The 25,139-nt window shown below is 36.0% G+C and overlaps 3 protein-coding genes across 4 annotated transcripts; all 3 read left to right on the top strand.

Moving 5' to 3' along the window:
* Positions 1-2: 2 nt before the first annotated feature.
* Positions 3-4,951, top strand: LOC148906858 (uncharacterized). The gene is made up of 5 exons (XM_089036996.1): positions 3-583; positions 1,202-1,268; positions 1,812-2,086; positions 2,762-2,930; positions 3,330-4,951. Exons 1-5 carry the CDS (start codon positions 515-517, stop codon positions 3,641-3,643), a joined length of 894 nt encoding a protein of 297 aa, XP_088893122.1. The 5' UTR covers positions 3-514; the 3' UTR covers positions 3,644-4,951.
* Positions 4,952-6,046: 1,095 nt separating this feature from the next.
* On the top strand, positions 6,047-10,678 carry LOC116290053 (protein boule-like). Its single transcript, XM_031697031.2, has 7 exons — positions 6,047-6,261; positions 6,641-6,732; positions 6,981-7,035; positions 7,602-7,661; positions 7,922-7,943; positions 8,641-8,684; positions 9,444-10,678. Exons 1-7 carry the CDS (start codon positions 6,223-6,225, stop codon positions 9,573-9,575), a joined length of 444 nt encoding a protein of 147 aa, XP_031552891.2. The 5' UTR covers positions 6,047-6,222; the 3' UTR covers positions 9,576-10,678.
* Positions 10,679-12,239: 1,561 nt separating this feature from the next.
* Positions 12,240-24,824, top strand: LOC116290028 (phosphatidylinositol 5-phosphate 4-kinase type-2 alpha). 2 transcript variants are annotated; one of them, XM_031696994.2, is made up of 10 exons: positions 12,240-12,486; positions 12,564-12,661; positions 17,076-17,172; positions 17,462-17,611; positions 18,375-18,560; positions 19,105-19,218; positions 19,726-20,005; positions 20,576-20,676; positions 21,951-22,025; positions 24,012-24,824. In XM_031696994.2, exons 1-10 carry the CDS (start codon positions 12,364-12,366, stop codon positions 24,090-24,092), a joined length of 1,305 nt encoding a protein of 434 aa, XP_031552854.1. In that variant the 5' UTR covers positions 12,240-12,363; the 3' UTR covers positions 24,093-24,824. The 2 variants fall into 2 exon arrangements, with proteins under 2 accessions (XP_031552854.1, XP_031552855.1); XM_031696995.2 differs by lacking the exon at positions 21,951-22,025.
* Positions 24,825-25,139: the final 315 nt, after the last annotated feature.

Raw genomic sequence — 25,139 nt, 5'->3', positions numbered from 1 at the left:
GATAAAAAGAGATTTTCATCAACCATGTTTAAGTTTTATTACAAAGACGAAGTAAAGTCTGGTGAGTGACTATACAACAGCACGGCACACTACTCAACCAATGAAAATTGTCAGAAATGCGTGATATCGTCACATTTATGTCTTCATATGTTAACGTGTATAAATGTATATATTTACAATAACTTACAAATTTCTCGCGCGCTGATTGGTTATTTTTTATCATCGATAAGAGGATAGACAAATAAGCTGTCGTCAACGAGCGCACGCTCTTTCAAAATTGTTTTGATCACTAAAAACGAGAAGTTTCCATTATAACGTTTTCGTTGCTTCTCGTGGATCCACACTACTTTGACAATGCAGGTAGGTAGCGTTATTATAACACAGCAGTACAATAACGTCATCGCTTATACTAATATTGATCTAAAGGTACGGAGATCGTGTTCCTAAGAGCTTCCATTCCAAGTCGTTCGGTGTCGTGTGGATCGCTTGTGGTTTAGTTATTGTGTCTTTGTTCATGTCTCTCATCACTGCGACACTCACAACTGAAGTTATTGGGAAAGAGAAGATGATTTATGGATCACAAGTAAGTACAAAAGATAGATAAATGACCTACAATATGAAGACTTTTTCACAAGAGGTACACCCACTAAGGCTCCTTTTACTTGAAGGGCGGGGCTAGCCTAATGTGTTTTGTGTCACAAATTGGAAGCAAAAGACTTGTCCCTAAAGCACTGGGGCCATCAACCATCCATGGACCCTAACAAACTAACTATATATACCAGAGACCGATTAAAGTACATTCTGTCGATCATGACTGAAAAGCGAAGGAGAAAATAGTGATAATCCTGGTTTTTAGTGCCTGGCTCTGATTACTATTCAATTACGCATCTCAGGTTTACAGGGTTTTATTTACTCTTGCTTTTAAACTGTTTCACCATGTCACCCATGTCACGACTAACGAACTCTTTGCTGTTGCTGTTTGCGTGGGCATAATGCACGAGTAAAAATTGAGGGCCCGGTTGTACGAAGGGTGGATAGCGCTATCCAACGGATAAATCCTTATCAAGTCGATGCTGTTATCCAATAAATTTATCCACTGGATAAGATTTATTCGTCGGATAGCGCTATCCAGCCTTCGAACAACTGGGCCTAGAATGCTATAGAATGGCTTCTTATGGCTGTTGTTTCTTATTGTTCTCAGGTGGCTGCTATTCGCAACTCTTCTCAATATCGTCATGGGATAAGAATGAATGCCAAAATGGACAATGGTAAATGTTTAGCAATATACATAAAAACAGGAGTGAGGGATATGTTAACGCTTGAAATTTAAAAAAGTCAAAAGTTCGCCAGGAAGGAGGATACTACAGCGCATGTAATTGTGGGGATGTTGGGGAAGGTTAGATGGGTTGAATTTGAAGATATATAGGTGTTAGGATACTACAGCGCATGTAATTGTGGGGATGTCGGAGAAAGTTAGATAGGTCAAATTCGAGCAACTGTTTCTTCAAAGGGAATGAAGGTAATTTGAGAAGTAGATCCTACATAAGAGACACAGAGCACGAAAAAGGTTGGGTGGTGGAGTGGATAGAAGGGAATTAAAGATAGGATGAAAGCACCAACCGAATGAGCCAGGTGCAACTGGTGCACGCAGCGAAATTTTTTAGAAAGGTTAAACTAAACTATGATTAAAAAGACCTTACGCGATTTTGGCCATGCAGCGATACACTAACATTTTATTGGTTTACGACATCACGTTGCCAGCGCTCTCGCAGGTCGTGTTAACATCTCTTACCTATCAATCATGCTTTCAGGTAAGGAGTACAACAACCTGATAGACGTGTTTATTGCTTTAAAGCGACGTTCAGTCGATGGAGCCCTAATCGATGCATACTCGGTGGGGAGTAGACAGGATTTGTTTAATGACCCGGCAATGGTTGTCAGTAAGATCATTAAACATCAGTCGGCATCATACGGCGTCGTGCTGGCCGGGGATGCGCAAAGATTACAGAGATGCTTTAGGGACTTTTTAAGAGAAGAAAGAGCGAAAGTGTTTGATGCAATCACTAGTAACGTTATCCCAGTACAGGCAAGTATTTTGTAGTTAACGTAACATTTTCAATGCTCCTCCTCCGTGTAGTCCCTGTTCTCTGCTGATACACCCGCTCCGTGTAGAACATTCCCGGTGCAGCTCAATTTGGATCATAAGAGTAAAACTGTGTAACAGACCCTTAATTAATGTTTTCCGATTTCAGACCACTAGTCATTCCCTTGATAATAAGATTCTTTGGTTAACTTTTGCGCATTAGAAGACACGTAATTATTGATACAACTCAGACAAAGAATCTCAATTTATTCACTTGGTAATGGCAAGTGGTCTGAAAAGGGTAAACATTACGTCCAAGATAAAGAGGTCTATTCAGTCACGCCGTTCTTGAACGTGTTTCATGGCGGGAAAACGTGGCGATAAAATGAGTACAGTGCCGCGCACGCGCAAGCGTTTTTCTCCCGTCTAAGTCGAGAGTTGAAGAGCACAAGAGGATAAGCTATCACCTCTAAGAAAAAATAATGAATTTACAAATACTTAAGTACGTTACCTTTTCACTCGTTATCTTTATTTTTTGGCTTCTGAGCAGGCCAAAAAGCAACGAAATATCCTCCCATCACACTGTTTGACATATATTCGGAAGCCACTTGAAAGTCGAGTTACTCTACATTCGAACAAATATACTTCATAAATGTTTTTTAAAATCTTATTCTAAAGGGTACGAAGAAACAAAAAGACAAAACAGCGGGCTTGTTCGATGCAGAATCTGAAGTATTTCAGCAAGCATTACGATGGACTCTTATACTATTAGGTATCTTCTTTGTTGTGTTTCTCATCTACGAGCTGATAACACGAAGACGTCGCGACCCAAACCCTAAGAAATACGGTAAACTTACTGATACAACATTTTCATAGTTCACGTAGTTTTGCTTTTCTTTAATCACATTTTTCCTCCGTGTCTTCTCAAAGATGATTTACACGTGATTACACATTTATTTATCAGGATAAGTATTAGCCGCCATTGTCTTTTCTCGCATCTGTTAGCAGTAGCTTAGTTTATGATCGGGTCCATGAGGGAGTGATTGGAGGGCGGCCGTCCATTAAAGAGGGATTGCAGCGTACGAGTCCATGGGAAAGGGATTGGAGCGCACGCGTTTTGGCGCTAAAATACCCGCTAATTCGAGAGTAACTCCATTCGTATTTAAGTCAGCCCAATAAGATCTCCAAAAGCCTTTTTATTTTTCATCATATCAATAATAACAAACGACTTGCAATATCTTTATAGATTTTAGCGAGGGTAACGAATGGATACCCACTATAGTGAAAACTAACCGACCACAAGAAAGCTATCAGAAAACACGAGAAGCGATGCTTCAAGTGCTGCAAGAATTTCACGTAAACTGTAGAATGAAAACTGCTCAGCTCAGAAAAAAACACAGGCGAGAACTTCTACAGTTGTATAAAATGAAAGAACAGGAATTACGGACAGATCACAAAGAGGAGATAGATACAAAGGAAAGACTCCTAGAAAGAGTAAGAAACACGCTCTTGGGGTTTGTTAACAACACTTTCCAGCCAGCTACTGGTACACCCGTGTAAGTTCAACCACTCAGGCCTATTTCTAAGATATTTACGCGTGGCAAGAGGGACAGCGAGAAAAGAAGAGTGCAAGGAAGAAGACCTGTAAACTAAGCTGGAAAATGTGATATTGAGGACAAATATTGCGAGCGTAAAGAAAAATTATTCGGATCTTAGTAAGAAAACGGGCCAACGAATTGAACAAGTTGACGTTTATCCAGTCATGACGAGATTTCAGTAAACCAATCATAGTGCACGGTAGATTGCTGCAAGTCCAATCATATCACGGTCACCGATACAAAATGACGACATTATACATTGAACCAATCACAGCGTGCGAAATGACAACATTTCATTAAACCAATCACAGCGCGCTTAATGACGACATTACATTAAACCAATCATAGGCGCGATGGATTGCTGCTCATCCAGTCATAGATCACGATCCAATCACAGCGCGCGTTTGATTGCATGCTATTAAACCAATCATGGATCTAGGTCACTTGTACGAAGTAACATAACAGTGAACCAATCACAGCACGCGATCAATTTCTGCTCATTCAATCATCGATCACGAGCACTTGTACGAAATTATGATATCACATTGAACCAACCACAACGCGCGATGGATTGCAGTTTATCCAATCATAAATCACGTACACCGGTACGACATTATGACATCACATTGAACCAATCAGAGCGCGCGGTGGATTTATCTAATAATTGATTAGGCCTCTTGTACGAAATGACGACATTTCAGGGAACCAGTCACAGCCAGTACGCGATCGATTGTTGTTTACCCAATTATAAATAGAAATGACGGCATGCCATTAAACCAAAAATGTTCTTAAATCATTTTTAGACAAACACTAAGAGACTGCAGTATCATTCCTACTTAACGATCACAATGACTATGTTGTCAAAAATGGTTAGCATGACAGCAGTTGATGCTCTTATTTTAGTCTTTTTACTTCAACTATTATATATTTTCCCATACTACCCATATAACCAGAACGTTTTTTCCCTTCTAATTATGAACGAGCGAAAAATGTTAAATTTATTCCCGTTTAACGCGGGTTCTGTTTGCAATCCGTGCATGCATATATTATGAATGAAAATATGGATAGCGCTGGCGCTTTGTAAATTTTATATTTATTTTATTAAGTTTATGTTTTGAGCTTTATGTCAATGTTTGCAGAAATATATAAAAAATAATCTGTTATTAATTTAAGTAATAGAAATAAAGCAAAGTTCGTTAATCTTTATAATAGTTGAAAAAATCAGTCAAGTAGACATGGTTTGATCTGACATATAGTACAAATAGCATTAAAAAATGATGTAGTTATGTAAGTTGTGTTTGAGTGTATACAATAAGCTGCGCATGTCAGTGTTCTTATAAATCTAATACAAAACACACTGCGCGCTACGATCAGCATTTAACCTGCGCATGCTATATCTTAGACTATTCATCCATCGATCAGTATTCTTATATCTCTAATACATTAACACTGCGCGCGTTAAAATCAGCATTTACCCTTCGAATGCTATATCTCAGAATATTAATCCAGCTCACAGTGTTCTTATTTTTCTAATAGATAAACACACTGCGCGCGCTATAATCAACACATTTAACCTGAGCATGCTATATCTTAGACTATGCATCCATGGAACAGTTTTCTTTCATTTACATAAACACACACTGCGCGCGCTACGACCAGCTTTTAACTTGAGCATGCCATATCTTGGACTATACATCCATCGTACAGGGTTCTTATATCTCTAATACATAAACACTGCGAGCGCTAGGATCAGCATTTAACCTGCGCATGCTATATCTTACACATCGTTTTTATCACTAACAATATCTAACTTTACATATTTTTACGCTTTCAACCTACTTTTTACATTTTGACCAGTGCGCGCGTCTCTATTACAAATTATGAATAAATTATTTCTTGAGACAAAATATTACATGCGATAGGTAATAAGCGATAGGCGATAAGTGATAGGAAATAGGTCATTTCAAGATGCAAAAATGGCTGGAATGACTTGTGTTCCTTATCATCATTCTTGTCAATAACACAGACAGTTCCGAGTAAGAAATCCAGAAATCGAAAGAGAATGTCTTATTTAGTAACTACTGAAAATTTGAGAGTAATATGTTCAATATTTTTGGGGTAAAAGTTTTTTGAAAGCGGTATGATTTACAAAGAAATGTATGGTCTTGTGCAAAACGTTTTCTCTTTCATTTTCATTTTTTCATCCCATACCGACACTTAATCAGCAGCCGTGTTATCTGATATAGGCGCCGTAATGTCGTCGGCTGCCTTTTTGTTGCTCTGGTTAAATATTTTCTTTGGCGTATGAGACTTCATGCTCAAAGACCTCGGAAGTACAATGGTAAGAATAGAAATCCTGGCCTCTAAAATATATGCCAAACTTAAGCTATGAGAATTCCGTTGTGCCGTACACTTTAATCGAGGTATCATCTTATTTTGCTATCCCAATATTTCACATTACAATAGCAGTCAAGAAGTTGGCAGTCCGCAAGTTCCAATGCGTATACTAGTATAAACGACAACAGCGCGCTTGTAAAGAAGATGCCCAATAGGGTATTCGTAGGAGGATTACCCTTTGATGTAAGTAGATTTAATGCTGGATTACAGTGCACTGCAATACAGACATAAGAATGCAAACAGAGGTGGTAGCAGTACTGCATTCGCCTCACCGCGGGGTCTTGGGTTCGGGTCCTGGACTTGGCACCAAATGTGAGTGTTTAGTTCTCACCCCGCTTAATTTGAGGGTTTTTCTTGACCATACGCAGAACCTAAGTTTGGTAGTAACAAGCTAAATTCCAATTCGATCTGTGAGTTAAACGTGCTGGCTTTGATCACTTCAGTCGTGCCCTGACTTCAATCAGCCTAGAGGTTGTGTCAGGGTTCATACGCTAAACTATCGCGCAATTCAGAATTTTTAAATTGCATCAAATTATAATCTTTTCCTCTCATCATTATTCAGACAACTGCAACAGAATTGATAGAGTTTTTTACCAACTTCGGAGCTGTTCTGGACGGAAAGATCATATATGATTATGAAAATGTTAGCCGAGGGTAAGTCAGTACTGCTAAAACTAAATATAAACAAACGAACTGCTGGAAAAGTTGTTTATTACATACCAAGCTAATTTTTGAATTCTTAGGTAACTGCGTGTTTATAAAAACACGGAGGCAAGGCATTGTTGGCATTTTATTGTGTTACAGTTAAGTGTAAGATGGGACATAGCGACAAAGATGTTAGGCAAAATGAACTACGTATACTACTGACCTAAGAATAAAAAATGCATGTTCTTTCTTTTCAGATATGGATTCATAACGTTTTATAGAGAAGAAGACGTAGAAAAAGTCTTGAAACTGGTACACTTGTTTATTGTTTTTATGTCACTTTAATAGGGAGCTTAATTAAATTACTTTCCTCTAAAAAATGCTATAAAATGTCATGTGCGCGCAATCCTAGTAAATAACCTTTGGTAGACATGGTAGACACACATGCGTGCATTCGTAAATTCCATTCGAGCGACTTGTTCAGTGATAAAAACTGTCTATTGCGCGCTGCCGACAAAACAAAAGAAAAGAATAAAATTGCGAGAAATTGTGTAACAATTAGGCTTCTAGTATGAAACTAAAACGGTGCGGAAAAGGTTAGGTACTGTTCACGGGTACGAAATTGACGTCGACATTCGTTGAACCAATAAATGTTCATCCAATCAAAATGTTTTTACCGTGAGTTTCTCCATTATCATAATACAAGTAAAGAGAAAACCTCAATCACTCTCCGTGACGCACTCCTCCCGTTTGTCTTCAAAGCCGTCTCTCCTCGGTCAGCAGCAAAGAAACCTTGTCAGTGGCGCATGCGCAGTTCATGAGAGGAACGACGTTTGCCAGCCTGATAAATTTTTGTATGATTCCACATGTGTTTGCAGGGAGTGATTTTTTTCAAAGAGAAAAGACTGAAAATAGCAGAAGCATTCCGAAGATTAAAAGTAAGTTTATGCAATGACACAGGTAAATCTAAATGTCAACTTTATTTAACCAGGGTGTGGTTTATTTCTACCCTTTTTCCACGCTTGTAGCGGTTTCAGCAGATTTGAGCGACTAATTTTAAAACATTTCTGGTATTTTTGTATTTCTCTCCTTATAAATAATTGGGACTTCTCTTCGGAAATAAAGTTAATTCCGAAAAAGGAATTCGGCAATTGTAAGATATCAAATTAAATGAAAATTCTTTTTATTTCGTCAACAGAAACGATATCCTCAAAGACCAGGTACTGATTATTACCGCTGTTTTCATTGCTACGTGCTGTTTGAGACAACATTCGCGACAGGGAAATCAGGCAATACACTGCCGGCAATCAATTAACTTGTTTGGTACCTTTACATACTCTTATTGACGGCAGTAGTGAATTTTGGGGTGCAACCACACTATGACACCTTGAGGTATAAATAACAATGAAACAGCCGCTATGTTGGTTGATCTAACAAGAGAAGCTAATGAGAAATTCTTTGGTATCGTCAACAACCAACATCGCGGCTCTGCAGACGTAACATGCACCTCAAGAATTCCTCCAATTCCCCAGCGAACGTGAGGTTATTCGATATTTAGCCAGCATCAACTTTTCCCTTCAATCTGGCCTCTTATTTCCCTCCCCCACCCTACCACCTACTTTACAGCCATTCTCAATCACACGTGCCGTTCTAGCGATTGTTTCTGTCGCGACGAAGAAGCTTTTGGTGGACGTCAATCAAGGCGTTTCATGACATTCTATAGGCACGTGCCCTTATAGCTTTGTGTTTTCCGACAATGTTATGGAAACGCCTTGTGATTGATGTCCACCAAAACCTTCGTCGCGACAGAAACAATCGCTAGAGGGCTCGTGTGATTGAGAATGGCTCTAACCAGGTCTTCAGCCACCAATATAACACTTTAACTAGGCATTTTAACATGTCATTTTTTCTCTACAGCATTTCCTTCACCTGTACAGATGACTTTTCCAGCCAAGCCGCAGGTAAGATTCTTGCACAAAGAAAAGTTATCGATCATTTTTTATATAACACAGACAATATAACACAGACAATATAACACAAAACACTTTGTGGAAAAGCGGAGGTTTGGTCATCGGACAATAGACTAATTGGTCACGTGACTCCCTTAAGACGACCAGGTGCGTCAAAATGCAAGAAAAACAGTCACACACTTTATAAAAACTACCTTAAAATCTTTGTTTCTTTCTAACAAACAAATAATTATAAATGTGGGAAATCAATAAGTTCGTTTTGTTTTGTTCAGTTCGCTCGTTTTATTTGAGCCTTATCGCTGGTTTATTCATTTAAACATTCGTACTTCTTTCTATTTTTGAAGATCCACTTACTCGGGGTTCTGCGGTTTCGCTCCGCAAAAACTCAACATTTCTAAATTTCATTTCGATCTTAGGAGATGTTCTTGCGAAGGTTACCCTCTTCTATCTCCTTTCGCACTATAATGCAAATAAATTGATAATTTTATGGCCACTTGGAGATACGGAGTTTATCTTTTCCTCATGAGAATATCTCACTCGTTCGCTGCGTTCACTCGTAACTAGATACTGAACCTCACCACTCGAAGATAAAATCCGTATCTCCTAGCGCAGCAATGTAATATCCGCTATATACAAAAGCTAATATTTTATGGCCACCATAACCGTGTTGGTATCTTACGCTAATACCTATGATAAGTGTAAAATAGAATACATGATGCACAAAGCCTCACGAAAGCCTTTTACTTGCAGTATCTACAATCGGAGCAGGTGACGCAAACACCTATCAAATGTTACACCCAACCACAGGTATACCACGAGAATAGACCAACATATGGTGGACTGTGGCGTTGTGCTGTTGTTGAACAAAAACTCTTTCAATAAAAGTCAAGCATAGCACGGATCTTTGATAGGACAGCTCGTAAAAAATTCTTCAAGAGCCACTATAGAGAACATCGGTTATCTCGATGTTCAGGAAGAAGTTGGAACTTGAAAACGTTTGTATCCGGCTACGAAAAGACGAGGAATGTTATGAATAATTCTTCTGATTTTATTTGGCCACGAAAAGAGTAAGGCGACGGTGTTTAACTTCCCTTCGACGGCTCAGTTGGACCCTTTATCTGATATGTTATCGTTCCAGTGCTTCTTCGTGCAGTCTAGCGCCAAGTCGCACCACCACAAAAAGCGGATCGAACAATTTTTGTTATAAGTTTCAAAATATTTCAAAAGTTTAATCAGAGAACGTTACTTGTATTTTTGCTGGCTCTAGACGGAAAGCGGAGAACCAGGGCCCCGTTGTACAAAGAGTGAATAGCGCTATCAATTGGATAAGATTTATCAGTCGGATAGCGCTACTTAATCTTCGTACAACCGGGCCCAGGTTGCTTACACCAGCCAATGAACTAAAATAATCCGTTTTTTAAAGCGATCGTAAGGATAGCTACAAAGACCTTGGTTATATAGACCAGCGCACACCGCAATGGAGCCTATCACGTACTATCTTATAGTGCCCCAGCATGTTTTACGTTCTTAGTATATTTTACAACCTTTCAACTGTACAAGTGGGGGAGGGTAGGGTAGGTGAGGTTTCGTGACTTTATCGTAGTGTAAAACATGCCAGTAGGTCGTACCAAACGTGATCGATGCTTTATTCCGTAGCATTGCTCAGTTTGTCTTTTTTTAAAGTTATTCATGTCGTTAATAAAATATTACCCTGGAAACGGAGTGACATCACTGGACACTTTGTTGAGCAGACTGATATATATATACGTACCCTTTCGTTCAATAGACCTTTCCATTATTCGCCTGAGTCCACAGTCCAGATCAAGGTTGAGTGATTGATAGTTTCATACATTTACAACATTATTGAGTCCAACTTCGACCTGGCCAGAAACATTTGTTCACTCTGAAAGCCAAATTGGGAGGAACGTTCTATTCAAACCTGTACGGAACTCATTTGATAAATATATAGGCGACATCATTGTTTAAATGTGTAATAAATCAACCTATTTATGTACGTGAATTGGCTATATATATAGTGCATTAGTTTTGGTTTTTGACTACAGACCGACTCGAAAACAGACAATGCCACCGGTAATATACAGTTATTCAAGAGAGCATAAATAAGAGAGGAAAACTTCTTAATAACGCGCGCGCCATGTAAATTCCCGCTTGGGCTATTTTTAGTAACCGCATGCAGCTAAAATTTCGCCTTACTCTACTCCCGTGCGTCATCAAAATCGCGTAGCTTTTCTTGCAACATTTATGTGTTGCAAGTTGCAGAAAAAATGTTCCTCGTATTACCACTCTATACGCAACACATTTGCATTGGTGCGCGAATTGACAAAATTTCAAGATTTTACTTTGGTAAGTCTGAAGATCCGCTGCATCCCACTCCACTCACCGCACTACACTACACCGCGCTCTCTAAAAAACGTACCTGACCAACGCAAGACCTTCTAGACATCCTGGATCCGTCACTCATTGAGACATCTAGCAATTAACCAGGTAACTCACTCAAGTCATTAATCTTTCTATGATCATCAATGTCAGGATATACGCCCTTTATACAAACCAACACAAGGTAAGATGAAATATTATCTGCTCCTAATGACTCGGTGATAACACGCAAATAATATTTTATTAGCAATAACGACAACACAACCAACCTTGCTTTCAAAATACGTTCATTTCTCTAGTCATATCCTAAAAGGATAAAGTTCCCCATGAAAATCTGCCTGGGTCTATCTGTCCCAGCGTGGAAGGTCATTGGGGAACGCTAAAGAGGGAAGGGGTGGGGTTACTTGCTACGCGCCACCTCGGGAGATGAAATTTTGGAATAGTCCCCTTTCAGCACGTCGGAATGCAGATCAATTTGGAGGATAGCAATAGGCTTCCAATTCTCATGAGATTGAAATTCTTTTGTTTTGTCCATCGAATTGAGCTGCTTTGACGTCACTCGCAAGGAGTTTATTGAATATTTCTCAAAAATCTCCGAAACTTGGAGTCAAATTTCGGAAGTGAATGAATGTACTGTCCTTTTCAGGGTACGGTATGCTACACAATGTGTGTAGAAATATAACTACAGTCGCGCAGCTTCGAGCATTTCAAGAGGCCTTTGGGGGGGATGGGGGTAGTTACCAGTACCCACCAAATTCCATAAAATTGGATCCCTATTTGGAACCATTCTTTTAACCTTGACGACTTTCAAAAAAAATACAGTCCAGCGCCTAATTCTCGCTTTCGCTGGTATCAAAACTTCCGGACTGACTTCCAGAAAAGCTGTACACAACCTGTCACACCAAAATAGGAAAAAAATCACAAACGAGGAATTGCACGAATCGTAATTTGACTCTCCAATTGTAATAAAATGACTATCAGTTGAACTAAAGCACTTAGATGTGGGGGTAAAGAATACACAGAGGAGGAAAAGGTGAGTCTCGGAGAGTCTCAGAGGATGTTCGAATTACCGGAAATAAAATCTGATACCGGAAATGTTAAGGCTAGTACCAAGTCCCTCCTCCTACAATAGTGGGTTTGCAAGGGCTTGTGGATAATACTGCATAGGCAGTAGGATTTTGACAAGTACCAAAAAGTAGGGTTAAGAATTGGCTGTAAAAACATGATTTAACGTCTCCAAAACACACTGTAGGGCCACAAGAGTGTTTCTAACATGATGGCGTCTACTAGTAAAATGAAAAAGAAGAAGAAATTCCGAGCAGTGAGTCAGAAAGTGAAGATATTTCGGTCGAACGATCCACTTCTTGGGGTGTTGATGTGGGGAGTGAATCATACGGTACGTCAAGTTTTGCCTCGAAAAACACCGAACATTTCCCATTAATCTCAAGCTAATTACCGCACTTATTTCACCAGATTAATGAGCTTTCCACATTGAATGTCCCTGTAATGCTGATGCCAGATGATTTCAAAGCTTTCTCCAAAATCCGTGTAGATAATCATTTATATAACAAGTAAGTAGGTCAATCCATCCTCTGCAATATTGTCTCGTGTTTTGACTATTTTTTATTTAATGGAAGGATTGTCTGTACTTTAGCGTTTCAAAGGATAAACACTGATTTAACTCAATCAAAGTTTTATTTTATTTTATTATGCGTTGTGTTGAGCGCAGGCATTCGAATTTTGGTCCGAGATGAAGGATTTGGGAAAATATGCTTACTAAACATGGCCTTCAGTGTTGACCTCTTTGTTCTGTTGATTCAAATAACGAAACTTGAGTACAGTACAAACTCCAGCTCCTATTCCCCATTCAAATTTGCGAAAGCGAAAAATATAAAGACATATCCCTAAAGCACTATAAACGCTAATAGTCTCAATTCAAAGTAATAGTGGGAAAAAATAAATCAATATTGAGCGTGTATAAATTTTACATTAGCGAAGAAAATGGATAAGTTCTATTTGAAGTTGGCTATTGTTTTGATATTTTTTCGTTATTTTCTTCTCGAGAGGTCGAAATATTGTTTAAATCCAAGGTAAAGATTTTTTCTTTCAAGGAACAAGTGTGTATGAAATAGTTAAATAATTGATATTCCTGGGACAATGGTGAAGAATGCAATCCCAGGACAAAAATAAATAGATTTTCTTATAATCTGAGTCCGGAGTACGTAGGATTTCCATGACTTGATTTAGGATCTTGAATTACTAAGCTTTACTTTATATTTATGTTGGTTTACCTCGAAGGTAAAATATGCTTTAGAAGACTTTTTGGGGGTTCCTTTTCTGTCAGCTTGCCAATTAAATATTATGAATGGAATTTATTGGCTTGTCGTCAAGGTTACTCTAAAAAATCGGATATTTTTTCAGTGTTTTTTCTTCAAAACATTTTCTAAAATGTTTTGATAAAGGTGTCCAGATTGTTTTTGAAGTCTGTAGGCTAATAAATAATCTCAATAGACTACAATAGGCTAATATCTTTACTGATCAAAATGTGTTATTGTAAGATGTTTTTACCCCCCTTTGAGCTTGGATTATGGGGCTCATAATTTGGTTCAAACCTGACCCACAGAGCTTTGTCATTGGTTAGTATTTTAGGAAAATGTCTTTCAAAAAGGAAACAAGGTCTTATGGTTTAATAATGTCTACTTTAAATAACCTAGTAAAAGAAAAAAAATTGGAAAATGTCAAAAATATCTCTAAGTTTTTATCAACCATACACTATAACCTCATAACTTTGCAATTTCTCTAATGACTGGCTGTTATTGATTCCTTGATTTCAGGAATTAGTGTCGAAGTTAAAGTCAATTTTTTAATTAGCTAAAAGTTATGTACATGTCTGCTTGATTTAATACTTGGATGAAAATTGTAATATTGTTTTGGTCTTGTTAATTCTTTTTTACCTTTCTGATTTCTCTATTATCAAGTATAATAGTGACCAAAAGAGAAGAGTTGAATGCAATTACAAACATGAATGGGTTGGTGTGCTTTATCTCATTCATTAGACTTCATGCAGTTTTCTTGTGGTTATCTTAATTATTTTTATCGTGATCTTGGGGTGCTTTTGTTTCAGTGTATTGAATGGGGACTAGAGGGATGGAGGCAAGTGACCTAGAGAAAAAAATATATGAAAGTTTTCCTCACCCTGTTAAAATGAACTTCTAAATTCTAATTGGAATTTAATGAATGAATAGCCACTCTGTGTAAATGTTCCTGTTAAGTCTCATTTATTTTTTAATTATGTGAAACTTTTTCCGATTCTTCTGAAACCAATGTCATGTAAGAGTTATTGTTATTGCTATACAACAGCTACATTAATTCAATGTGACCCTGGTTCGATTCCCAGACTCACCATTGTATGTTATTAGTATTTAGAGTTGCTTGTTGGTTCTCTCCTGTCCTCCAATAGTTTTTCTATTGCTTAAAATTTCTATTTTTCTGGATTCAGCAAAAATCAACTTCTAATTCCCAATTAGAATTTCAGTTATGAAGAGCTGCTCTGTAAAAATGCCACTGCTAAATCCCATTTATTTCTATGATATAATATTTTTAATGGTTATAATGGATAATTTTTATGATTTTGTAATATTCAAAGTAGCATTATTTATGTGAGATTTTGCATTTCAGCAAAATTCTGTTTCCCAGATCACTGCATCTCTCATATGTTATTCCTAATTCTGTTTTATAGATTATACCTTGATTGTTTTTTAGTCTTCAGTTTCTGATTTTTCTTGGTATTTCTAGTATGTTTTTAACATTTCACCACAGTCTTTATTAACGTGCCACAACAGTCTTATACATCCCAATATTTGTTTATATTTCTGTACATATTTTTTCCTTTATTCTTTGTATCTTTTGTTGCTTGTTTTTTACTTCAGCATAGATAATGATCTAAGTGCAAGTGTACAAGTTCATGGTCATAATAAGATACACTTTACTTACTTCAATGGAAATGCTACTAGATAATCAAAATTTTGTGATTGGTGAAAACCTTAAAGTTACACATTTCCTTCACATAATTAGTATACTTGTTTGTTCTTGTACGATTTTTATCAGAAAATTTTATGATAGCATTCATTTTCTCAAAAACGATCTTCATTTCCAGGGAAATTATTTTTTATTTTGAAAATTACTCCTTTTCCTTTGAGAATTCAATATATTGTGTAGAATATTATTATAGATAATTGTAAATGATTAAATTATATGGGTCGATGGGTTGGAAATCTGGTAAATAATAATCTGCTTACAATGTATTTTTCATGGACACTTTTTCAAGCCTGGATTGAATTCTTTTTTCTTTTTTTTCTTCTGAAATAAAAGATTAAAATTATAGTACAACTTTATAATAATAATAATATTTATTTGTATAGCGCTAAATCCACTAATTGCTCAAACTGCTCAAAACTTTGAGCAAGATAAGTAATTATTATAAAGCACATTATTTATTTACCTAAAAAATTATTTTAACTTTTCTTACTGTGACTCTTATTTTCTTACAAGGATTTCAAATCTTCGTTATTATTTTTTATTTCTTTATCCTATTTTGTTACGTTTTTATTTTTCTTGCATGGGTTTCAAATCTTTATTATTATTTTTTCATTTCTTTATTCTATTTTGCACATTTTGTACCAAATTTCTAATTCTACAAGTTCTTTAATTTGCGAATGTTTATTTTGAATATTGATCTAGATATTTTTGTTGTTTTGTGAGTCCATGTTGTTCTTGTTATTTTTGATTTTACAATATCAATGTTGACATAAATAAATTATATGAAACATTTCATGTATTTTCTCAGCACGTCCAGCATGAAGCTGTTTCATTTTCAAACTAGTAACACATGCAGTACCTGGGGGGGGGGGGGGGTACTCCCATATATGGACTATACGGGGATGATCCGCTGAACAGGGTATGGTTTTTCGAGCTTCTTGTCATAAACAGGGTATGCAATTTCACTCGAGTTCCAAGTTCTTCCTGAGTTTCCTGTCATATTCTACTTTCGTATTGACCGAAACTGGTTATTATGGTTGTAAAAAAACGATAAGCGAGATGACATGATAATTGAAAGGGAACTCAGTGCAATTAATTATATCTTTTGTCATGAACAGGGTCTACAAATTTGTTTTTTTTTGTCATAAACAGGGTACCCCTTTCAGAATCCCAGCGGAACACCCCTACCCAAATTTTGACGGAGTACCCCCCCGGGATGCAGTATAGGTCAACATGACCACCAGGGCTTAAAATAATGGCTTAAAGTAATTGCTGCTCAGTTACTAGTCATGATGAGCTTGTTCATACCTCATTTCTGGCTCAAGATTACTGGTCAAACTGACCGACAAAGCAAATATTTGACTGGACAAATTTAATTATTTTAATGTAAATTACCTTTATTAAATTATTTTTATTTATCTGATGGTAATAAAGATTCTGATTCTGAGAAATTGAAGAAACCATGACAAATAATTATTACAGTTTTTCCTTCTACAACAAGAAAATATGTGCTTAAGTTCAATAATAATAATAATGTACTGAAAACTATATGAATTTAAGAATTAACATTAATGAAATTAAAATATATCAAATTCCTAAATTATTTAAAGCTAATCTATTCATAAAAATTGCTTTATACCCCTCTGTATTAATTTTATAGTGCTCTGTTTTCTAAGATTATATCTTGTATGATTGATTTTTGGAAGAATGCTATTTAAAGGATGGTCTAAATTGTCCTTGATTGAATGAAACAATTTTGTATCCATATCAGTAATTTTAATCGTAAATTAGGGCAATCTTGCCAGCTATTTCTATTGTATATTCCTCTTTAATCGATAACAAAAAAATAACTTCTTTCTGAGTTTTTTTAGGCAGTACTTAGGTGTCCTGTGGTTCTATTGTTTTCCTCGTTTTATTAATTTGAAATACTGTTCAACTGTTCAACAGAGAAAATTTACCAAGCCATTTCAAGTTCAAGGAGTATTGTCCAATGGTGTTCCGTCATTTAAGGGACCGCTTTGGAGTTGATGATAAGGAGCTGTCTGTAAGTAGAGAATTGAAAAGTTACCCAATAATTAAGCCAAAACATAGAGAAGCCCTTAGAAAGTGAAAAAGGCTGGCAGTGGCCACCCTGAGTGTGTACCTCAGTATGGCCACCCTCAATGTGTGCCACTTATATCATAAAATTTGCAGCTCAGTGCAAAGTACTATTGAGTTTAAACAAATTAATAGAAAGGGTTTTATAGAATAGAAATCATAATCGTGTCTGTTAAAAGGGAAACATTTATGAACTCTAACAATGTTTTAATATCTGGCCTGTATAAATGTTTTAGAATGCATTCCGAGTGTCACCAATAGCATGTGAAAGTCCAGGACGATCTGGAGCAAAAGTTTTTGTGTCCAGAAATAAGAAATTCTATGCTAAAACTATTGAAAGTGAAGAAGTGGAGAGGCTACATAACTTTCTACAGGAATACCACCATGTAAGTAAGAATTGCAGAATATCTTTTTTCATTGGCCAGCAAGGAATACTGTAGAAGCTATTTTCATGGTATCTATAAAAATCTCTTCATTGTTGCTTAATGGTTGAGTAAAGGCCGATATTTAACCTATTGACATCCATAACATCCATTAATGCTAAGATAGGGTATTTAAAGCTAAACTACATGGATTATAGAGTTATTGAAACTAGTGCGCAGCGCTAAAAACAATGGCTTGTCAATGGATAGTGTTTGGCTTAAAGCCTCTTACACTTGCAGGGCTTAAGATAACTTCTAGTTACTTTCCAGTCATGATGAATGGTCATGTACCTCGTTTTTGGCTCAACAGTACTGGTCAAAATGACTGTCAAGGCCAAGATGTGATTGGACAAGTTCCACTCCTGGCTGGACAATGTGCAATGACCATCATTTTTTAAAACCTGGGCTGTTCCTCATGACTAGTTACTGTACATAACGGCTAACTTGTCTTATGTGGCTGGTCATCGTGTCTGACCATTGAGCAGCCATTATTTTTTGTCACGAGTGTGTCAAATCTCTTGGAAACTTTCATGATCATAGCAACTTGCTGAGGCCACATCTCACAAGTACAGTTTGCCTAATCCACAAACATATAATTTTTTCAAATGTACAGTAGAACTGATTTCTTACATTTATATTTATTTCATAATATCATGTTTTTCAAATCTGTGAGAATTTGCTACTTTATCACCAATAAAGTTATTATTAAAAATATATTGGTTTTTAGTTTATCGTAGAAAAACATGCCAATACTCTACTACCACAGTACTTGGCACTGTACAGAATCACTGTTGATGGTAAAGAAACATATATGCTAGTGATGAGAAGCGTTTTTGCAACAAGACTGAAAATACACAAAAAATATGATTTAAAAGGGTCTACTGTGGATAGGCAAGCAAGTCATAAAGAGAAGGTAAATATTTGAAACAGTCTGCTGTTACAAAGGACTTCAAATCACAACATTTTAGAATGATTTTACTTTGCCTGTGAAACAAAATAGGTTTTATAATCAAAGTAAAACATTTTAAGAAAACAATGAATTATTAGTGTCTACTAAGTGCTGTGTGTTACACTTATTATTTTTCACAGGCTATGTAAAATCACTTTATATACATTTAAATATGTTTTTCTCTGACTTTATTCTAAAAACAAAACAAATGTTTTGGCTAACTCCTAAGCCTTTATCAGTGATATTGAATAAACTATAGCTGTGTGAGAAAGTTTAAAAAAAAGTATTGCTCGGGTTCATTTGTATACTGTAAGCAAGCTGTAGGCCCCTATAGAGCCATCCTATTGTTACCCACATTCTTGTCTAGGAAGGAATTCCAAAGATCACAAAAGTTCTAGCACCTGTGGTCCATGTCACAATGAAAGTACCGTGTAGTATATATGTGGGAGAGAATTATATATATTTTTTTCAGAGTATTTCTTTTTCATCCTTGTACCTTCTTTTTCAGACAAAAGACTTTCCAACATTTAAAGATAATGACTTTGCAAAAGATAATGTTAAGATTGTTGTGGGTACAGAGGCAAAGGCAGCCTTATTAGAGAAAGTGAAAGATGATGTAGAGGTAGGTGATTATTGACCATAATAAATGGTCTCAACTACTTTCCTGCCAAAATTTTGATGAAGAATGAATCTGATGTAATGTAGGGCTAAGAATAATAGCTGCTCAATAGTTAAAAGGCTCAGCTATTAGCAACCCTTGGCTATCTTAGTTTAAGTTTAGATAATTAAATAACAACACATTACAAAAGAACTAAATAACAATAATGGACATGTTAGTACAATAACTCAAAAATTGAAATGGGATGTGACAGGAGCAAGGAATAGAACTTACATCCAAATTGCAACCTAACCCCCTGCTTATATAAATATTAAAATGCAATAAAAAGCTATAGAAAAAGAAAAATGCTACATTACATGTGTGTGATGAATTTACATTAGAGAAATGAAAGTGTGATTTGTCACACTCTAGACAGGGTAACGACAATGAAAGTGCAAAGACACACTGTACAGACAAACCAATTCATTTTAATGCATATAAGATTGAATGATTTTTTTATTTTCATTCAAGTTTTTAACAAGTTTAAATATAATGGACTACAGTCTGCTTCTGGGTATTCATGATTGTGATCTAGCTGATGCTGGTGACGATGAAGATGAAGTAGGTGAAGAAGGAAGGTGCGACAGTAATGAAGAGAGTGACCCTGACTCTCCCCAAGATGGAGATTTGTCCACCTCTCCTCCTGACACTCCACCTGCTATTGATCATGAACGTTTTCGCTCGCTGAGCATTGGGAGTGCTGAATTTGAAGAAAAAGAAGGACGTATCTTTTCATTGCAAAGTGCTGAAGGTAAATGTAATAAAGTAGCATTTTAATAAAGTAAATACTAGGTAAATGAAAATGCAAACATGCAGTAGACTGTTTGAACATTTTGTGAAAGCACTTTGAATGCATGTTAGGAAGAGTGTAATAATATTTATTATAGAAGTGAGATTATTGCATGAGTTGTTGAGAAGCTAGTGTTTCAGTCTTTAAAGAAAACGTTTTGCATCTAAGAGGTAAAAGTAATTATTACCATCCAAACCATCTGTTGATTGACTGTTAATTTGCTGTTGATTGGCAGTTGCCCGACAGTTAGTCGACGGGTCACCTGACGTACCATGTTGATAAGCAATTGACAAACGGTCAACAAAATCTAAATATTATAATAATATTATATTAAAGCTTTCATCGGTGACATTCAATAATATCTTCATTGTTTGGTCGTTACGAAAAAGCTGAATAAAACTGATAGCATAGCTTTTGGAATACCTTTTGGAGAAAGTGAAAAATCCTAAGATCACTTTGAATCATGTATAGTACTGCAAAACCTGTAGCATTTTATTTATGATCAGTAAAAACACTTGGTTTTATTGATAGGAGGAAGAAGAGAGATATACTTCATGGGTATTATCGATGTTCTTACATATTATGGTGCTGGAAAGAAAGCTGCTCATGCTGCAAAAACTGTCAAACATGGGGTACGTACCTATTTCTATGAACTATAAATACTGTATGTGTTTGGGAAATCATAATTATAGTATTTTTTCTCATCAGTATAAAATACTGCTATGATCTTTGCCTTCTTTGAGAAGACATCATCAACAAAAGTCAAGTTTAATTCTTAAAGGATGCAAAATGAAAAATATCAGTGTTTTGGAATTCAATACTTTTTTATTGGCATCTAGGTATTGTGGTAACAAAACCAAGACATTTAAATGTGTCTGTGGTCGCTAAAACAGCTTGTATTTATTGAATGCAAGAGAAGAATATTCTTACTTTATTAGAATTCAAAAGCATTTATGAAAAAGTAAGAAAAAAAGAGAAAAGGGACTCCATATTACTGTGGTGAAAAACATCTGGTAGCAGAAAAAAATATTGAACCAAATAAACCATTTTCAGTTTAAATTCCATGTGCAAATTATTAAACCATTTTTTTAAAAGGCAAGTATAAAAACATAATATCAATAACAGCTATAAAAGCTTGCACTAAAATGCTAACATCTGTGATGAAAATGTAAATTAATAGCAAGCCATTTAAAGGAAGTCACTTATTCAATTCACTGGATTAACTGTATTCATTAAAATTCCATTAAAATTGACACTAGTTCAAACACTTAACACTATTCCAATTGTTTTGTATGTTTGTATGCATAAGGTCTGTTTAATCCATGGTGTTAGTTTGGTCGGTATATCGTTAAGTTTTTAATGGTATCTTCTGGTGTTTATTTAGCAGACTGGCTAGATATCCATCATTTGGAATGACAAAATTATTCAAACTATGCAATATTCACCTGATTATCAATAGGCCAAAACAAATGAGAGTTTCTCAGGGGCAGTGGAGTATCCTAAAAAGTGGGGGGGCTAAGATTGGAAAATATAAGAAACTAGTAAGAAACTAGTATGGGAAAAGGGAAAAAGTGGGGGGGGGGGGGGGGGGGGACTGTAACCCCCTATGCTCCACCCCCTCCATGGCCTCTGTTACTCAGTGTTTGTGATTTTTATTCAGCAATCATATTGGAATCTAGGTGTAGGCTGTAGTTTTTTGTAAAGGGAAAAAAACTGAAGCAATGGGAAAAACCCTCCTAGCCCATTAGAGGGAGGTGTAAGTATTGCACCCTTTATGTTAGTATTGCACACCCCAAGAAGATACCATTAAAAATAGATAGATGTTCTAACACTAATCACATGAACGTTGTTGCAGTATGTGTCAAAGTACCTGTAAGCTGGTGTCCATTATTTTTATGTACTTTAGATTTCAGCCTCCAAGACTTGGAGAAGAGTCTCACTAACTAACAATGAAGGCAATTGGTCTGCAAACCAACATAGGGTAAAACATCCCTTAAACGCTTGGCCTTAAACCATCCATACATCATTTAAATATCTTAACCCAGACTATTAAAATCATACTAAATACTTACTTAACAATTCTAACGTTAACATAGCATTTTAAAACCATCTTTGTTGCATGTTTGTTTTCTTATTTATAAACATACTCTGAGCAATAAACATACTCTCATCTCATGATCTTTATTTCATAAAGCTGTCGTAAATCAACAGAATCATAAAGAAAATATTCAACAACATTAATACAAATACTTAGAATTACTATTTTGGTTTGGTACTTGTTTTTATTGAAGCTATCATTTTAATGTAGCAAAATCCAATAGATCATTTTAGGGTTAGCTAAAATCTGTGTTGGTCACACCTTTGTAATCACTCTACTATTAGGAAAAAAAAGAAAGAAACATCAATCAATCAATCAAAGACTTTATTAAAACAGGGTGGCCCATTCCGCTAACTGGCTGATATCCAGAGGGACCCTGTAAACAATAAATGAATAATAAATAATAAATAATAATAATAATGGTTCAGGCTGCATTAATCGTCTATTTCTAAGATCTGAAAACTGGCTGCTCTTATCTTAATGGTTTGACTAAAATCAAAAAGCACCCAAAGACTCCAAGGTGCCAGCTTGCTAATGCACTTTGTGTTATTGTTGTTATTGTTTAATCATCCAATAAAATCTATGTCATGGAAAGTGTGAAATGGTAATGATACTTCTATGCCTGATAATATGTATCCAAATTGAGTCTTTGTATAGTACATGTGCATTTGGCCGTATCTTGGGGAAGGTCTACACATGTATTACGTTTCTTTAATGCTCCATTAAAGGGTGACCAAATAATTTTTAGCTAACCCTGAAATGATCTAACCCATTTTGCCTGGTAATATCCATTTCGATGTTGGTTTACACCAATCACCTTCATTGTATCAATCAGTCAATGCTCTTTTTTGTTCTTACATATTCTTATCACTTATTAGCTATCAGATAAACTAGTGTTGTGTGTATGTCACATGCAAGGGGGTATGCTGTAGGTCCAATCATGTTGGTTCCTAAGGACCTAATTTGGTCATATTACATGTTGTGTGAATTTGAAGTGATTTGGAAAAAAAAGAATTTAACCTTATTTAACGTGGAACCTGACCACTAACTTACGGTGTAGTCCACAAATTAATAAACTGAAATGAAGAAATAATCAGAGAAACATAAAGTGTGTTAAGAATCCCAACTGGCAAGGAGGCAAACCAGTAGGCTATTTACAAGTATAGTCGAGAAACTGAATCTGAACTAATTAGAATTTGGGTCAAATGCAGTCTCAGCTAGCGGCCACAGCGGGACTCGAACCCAGTAGCACCGGATTGTGAGACCGACACTATGACCACTCAACCATGCTGTCTCCTTCATGCCAAGTTGTCATATTAGAGACAAAATAGCCTTAAGTAGAGTACAAACACTTAAAAGTGCAACCTAAAATACTGCTAAATTATTACTAATGTTGTTGTTTTCTTTTGTTTAATTAGAGCTATTTAGTCCTAAATAGTGCAAAGTATTGCACACTCTTAGTGTTTGTACTCTATCATTGTTGCATCATGTGTACTGTGCTTAGGAAGTGCTGATCCTGCTTCTGCAAAATAGAAATCAGCCAGTAACAGGGCCTTATTCATCTGTTGATCCTTGAATACATGTATTTGAAAATATCAGTGCACATGAGGGACACTATTCCTGCTTTACTTCCCTGCTAGATGTTCTTTACACCTTTACTGGCAGCAGGATTTAGATTATAGAATGCAACTAAAAACTTCTTCACCCTTGTCTCTCTCCTCTCTTGGCTTTACAAATGCATCCAGCTTGAAAGCCAGCCAGTTGTGCATAACCTGTAGAATGTAATGCTGTTTTGTGACACCCCGCAAGTCATGGCTTGATGCAGAAACCTTTATACACTGATGATGATTTCATTTCGATTCTTTTCAGGCTGGTGCAGAGATTTCCACAGTAAAACCAGATAATTATGCTAAAAGATTTCTGGAATTCATTGATAAAATAGTAGAATAGCCAAATTGTCACAATAGTTCTTAAATTTATAATATTGTTTATTTCAATTTTTCTTATTGAGAGATTCATTGGAAAAAATATCAACGTACTTTAGAGACCCCATTTGTTTTGATTCTTACGTAGTTCTGTTCCTCTTATTGAAAATTTGTTTCAAAATATATTTAAGATCCAATTTTAGATTTTTCCTTAAAACTTGGTACTCATACCTTGAAGCTCTTTTTCACTTCTTCAGAACTTGTAGAATACCTTACTTTTTGTTTTACAAAAGGTTAATTTTTTACTTTTACTTCTATAGTTCTTTATATATTATAAATGTAGATGTTCAATTGCAAATAAGAGCATTACTAATTACCAGATAATATACAAATCAAGTTATTCTGTGGTTTTGTCAATCGGATTGCTAAAGATCAGAAGGTAGTTTTACACAGCCTGAATAAGTTATCCATTGGATAAGCACTATCCAGCAAATGAAAGCACTTTCCAGCAAATTAATTATAGAATCCATAGGTTATAATCTGGTAGACAACTCCTATACAAATCATGCCAGATTTAATTATACAAGTGGATAGTACTTATTTAGGCTTCGTACAACTGGCCCCAGTATATTCAAACTTTGTTTCCTTCAGTTACAGGATCAGTTTTATACCTTAGCCTTGCTGACCTACGTATTGTATACTTGCAATATTGTAATCTAACTATTTGTAATCAAAGCAAGTAAATTATGCAACAGAATTATGTCTCAATGGCGAATGTTTTTTTAATGACATGAACCTGAAATTCGGTTTTCTTCATATTATCATCATTGTTATCCATATTATTTTCATGACTATCATCAGTAGACTGTGAGTGGTCCCACTTTCCCCTTCTGGACTCAGTAAAAGTGAGTGCTCTGGGATTTCCTTGGAGTTACTTGCCAGTTACTCAGCTCCAATCTACACACATCAGCAGGAATTCCAAAACACTTGCTCTTACTGCGTTTGGAGGGGAAATGGGACTGCTCCCAGTCTAATCATCAGTCATGCATTGGCCAACTGTTGACAAAAGATG

This window comes from Actinia tenebrosa, unplaced genomic scaffold, assembly GCF_029948245.1.
Source record: "Actinia tenebrosa isolate PJP-AT-01 unplaced genomic scaffold, QUT_ActTen_1.0 PGA_scaffold4__44_contigs__length_22323623, whole genome shotgun sequence".
In the NCBI taxonomy this organism is placed as follows: domain Eukaryota; kingdom Metazoa; phylum Cnidaria; class Anthozoa; order Actiniaria; family Actiniidae; genus Actinia; species Actinia tenebrosa.
The sequence above is the reverse complement of the archived record's forward strand: the minus strand, read 5'-3'. Positions and strand labels throughout refer to the sequence as shown.

Coding starts and splice junctions, on each gene's coding strand:
- LOC148906858 (XM_089036996.1), top strand. CDS start 515: ATGTCTCTCATCACTGCGACACTCACAACTGAAGTTATTGGGAAAGAG. Junction 584..1,201: donor AGATGATTTATGGATCACAA/GTAAGTACAAAA, acceptor TATTGTTCTCAG/GTGGCTGCTATTCGCAACTC. Junction 2,087..2,761: donor GTAACGTTATCCCAGTACAG/GCAAGTATTTTG, acceptor CTTATTCTAAAG/GGTACGAAGAAACAAAAAGA.
- LOC116290028 (XM_031696994.2), top strand. CDS start 12,364: ATGATGGCGTCTACTAGTAAAATGAAAAAGAAGAAGAAATTCCGAGCA. Junction 12,662..17,075: donor GATAATCATTTATATAACAA/GTAAGTAGGTCA, acceptor ACTGTTCAACAG/AGAAAATTTACCAAGCCATT. Junction 20,677..21,950: donor CAAAAACTGTCAAACATGGG/GTACGTACCTAT, acceptor TATGTACTTTAG/ATTTCAGCCTCCAAGACTTG.
- LOC116290053 (XM_031697031.2), top strand. CDS start 6,223: ATGCCCAATAGGGTATTCGTAGGAGGATTACCCTTTGAT. Junction 6,262..6,640: donor TAGGAGGATTACCCTTTGAT/GTAAGTAGATTT, acceptor ATCATTATTCAG/ACAACTGCAACAGAATTGAT. Junction 7,662..7,921: donor AAGCATTCCGAAGATTAAAA/GTAAGTTTATGC, acceptor TTTCGTCAACAG/AAACGATATCCTCAAAGACC.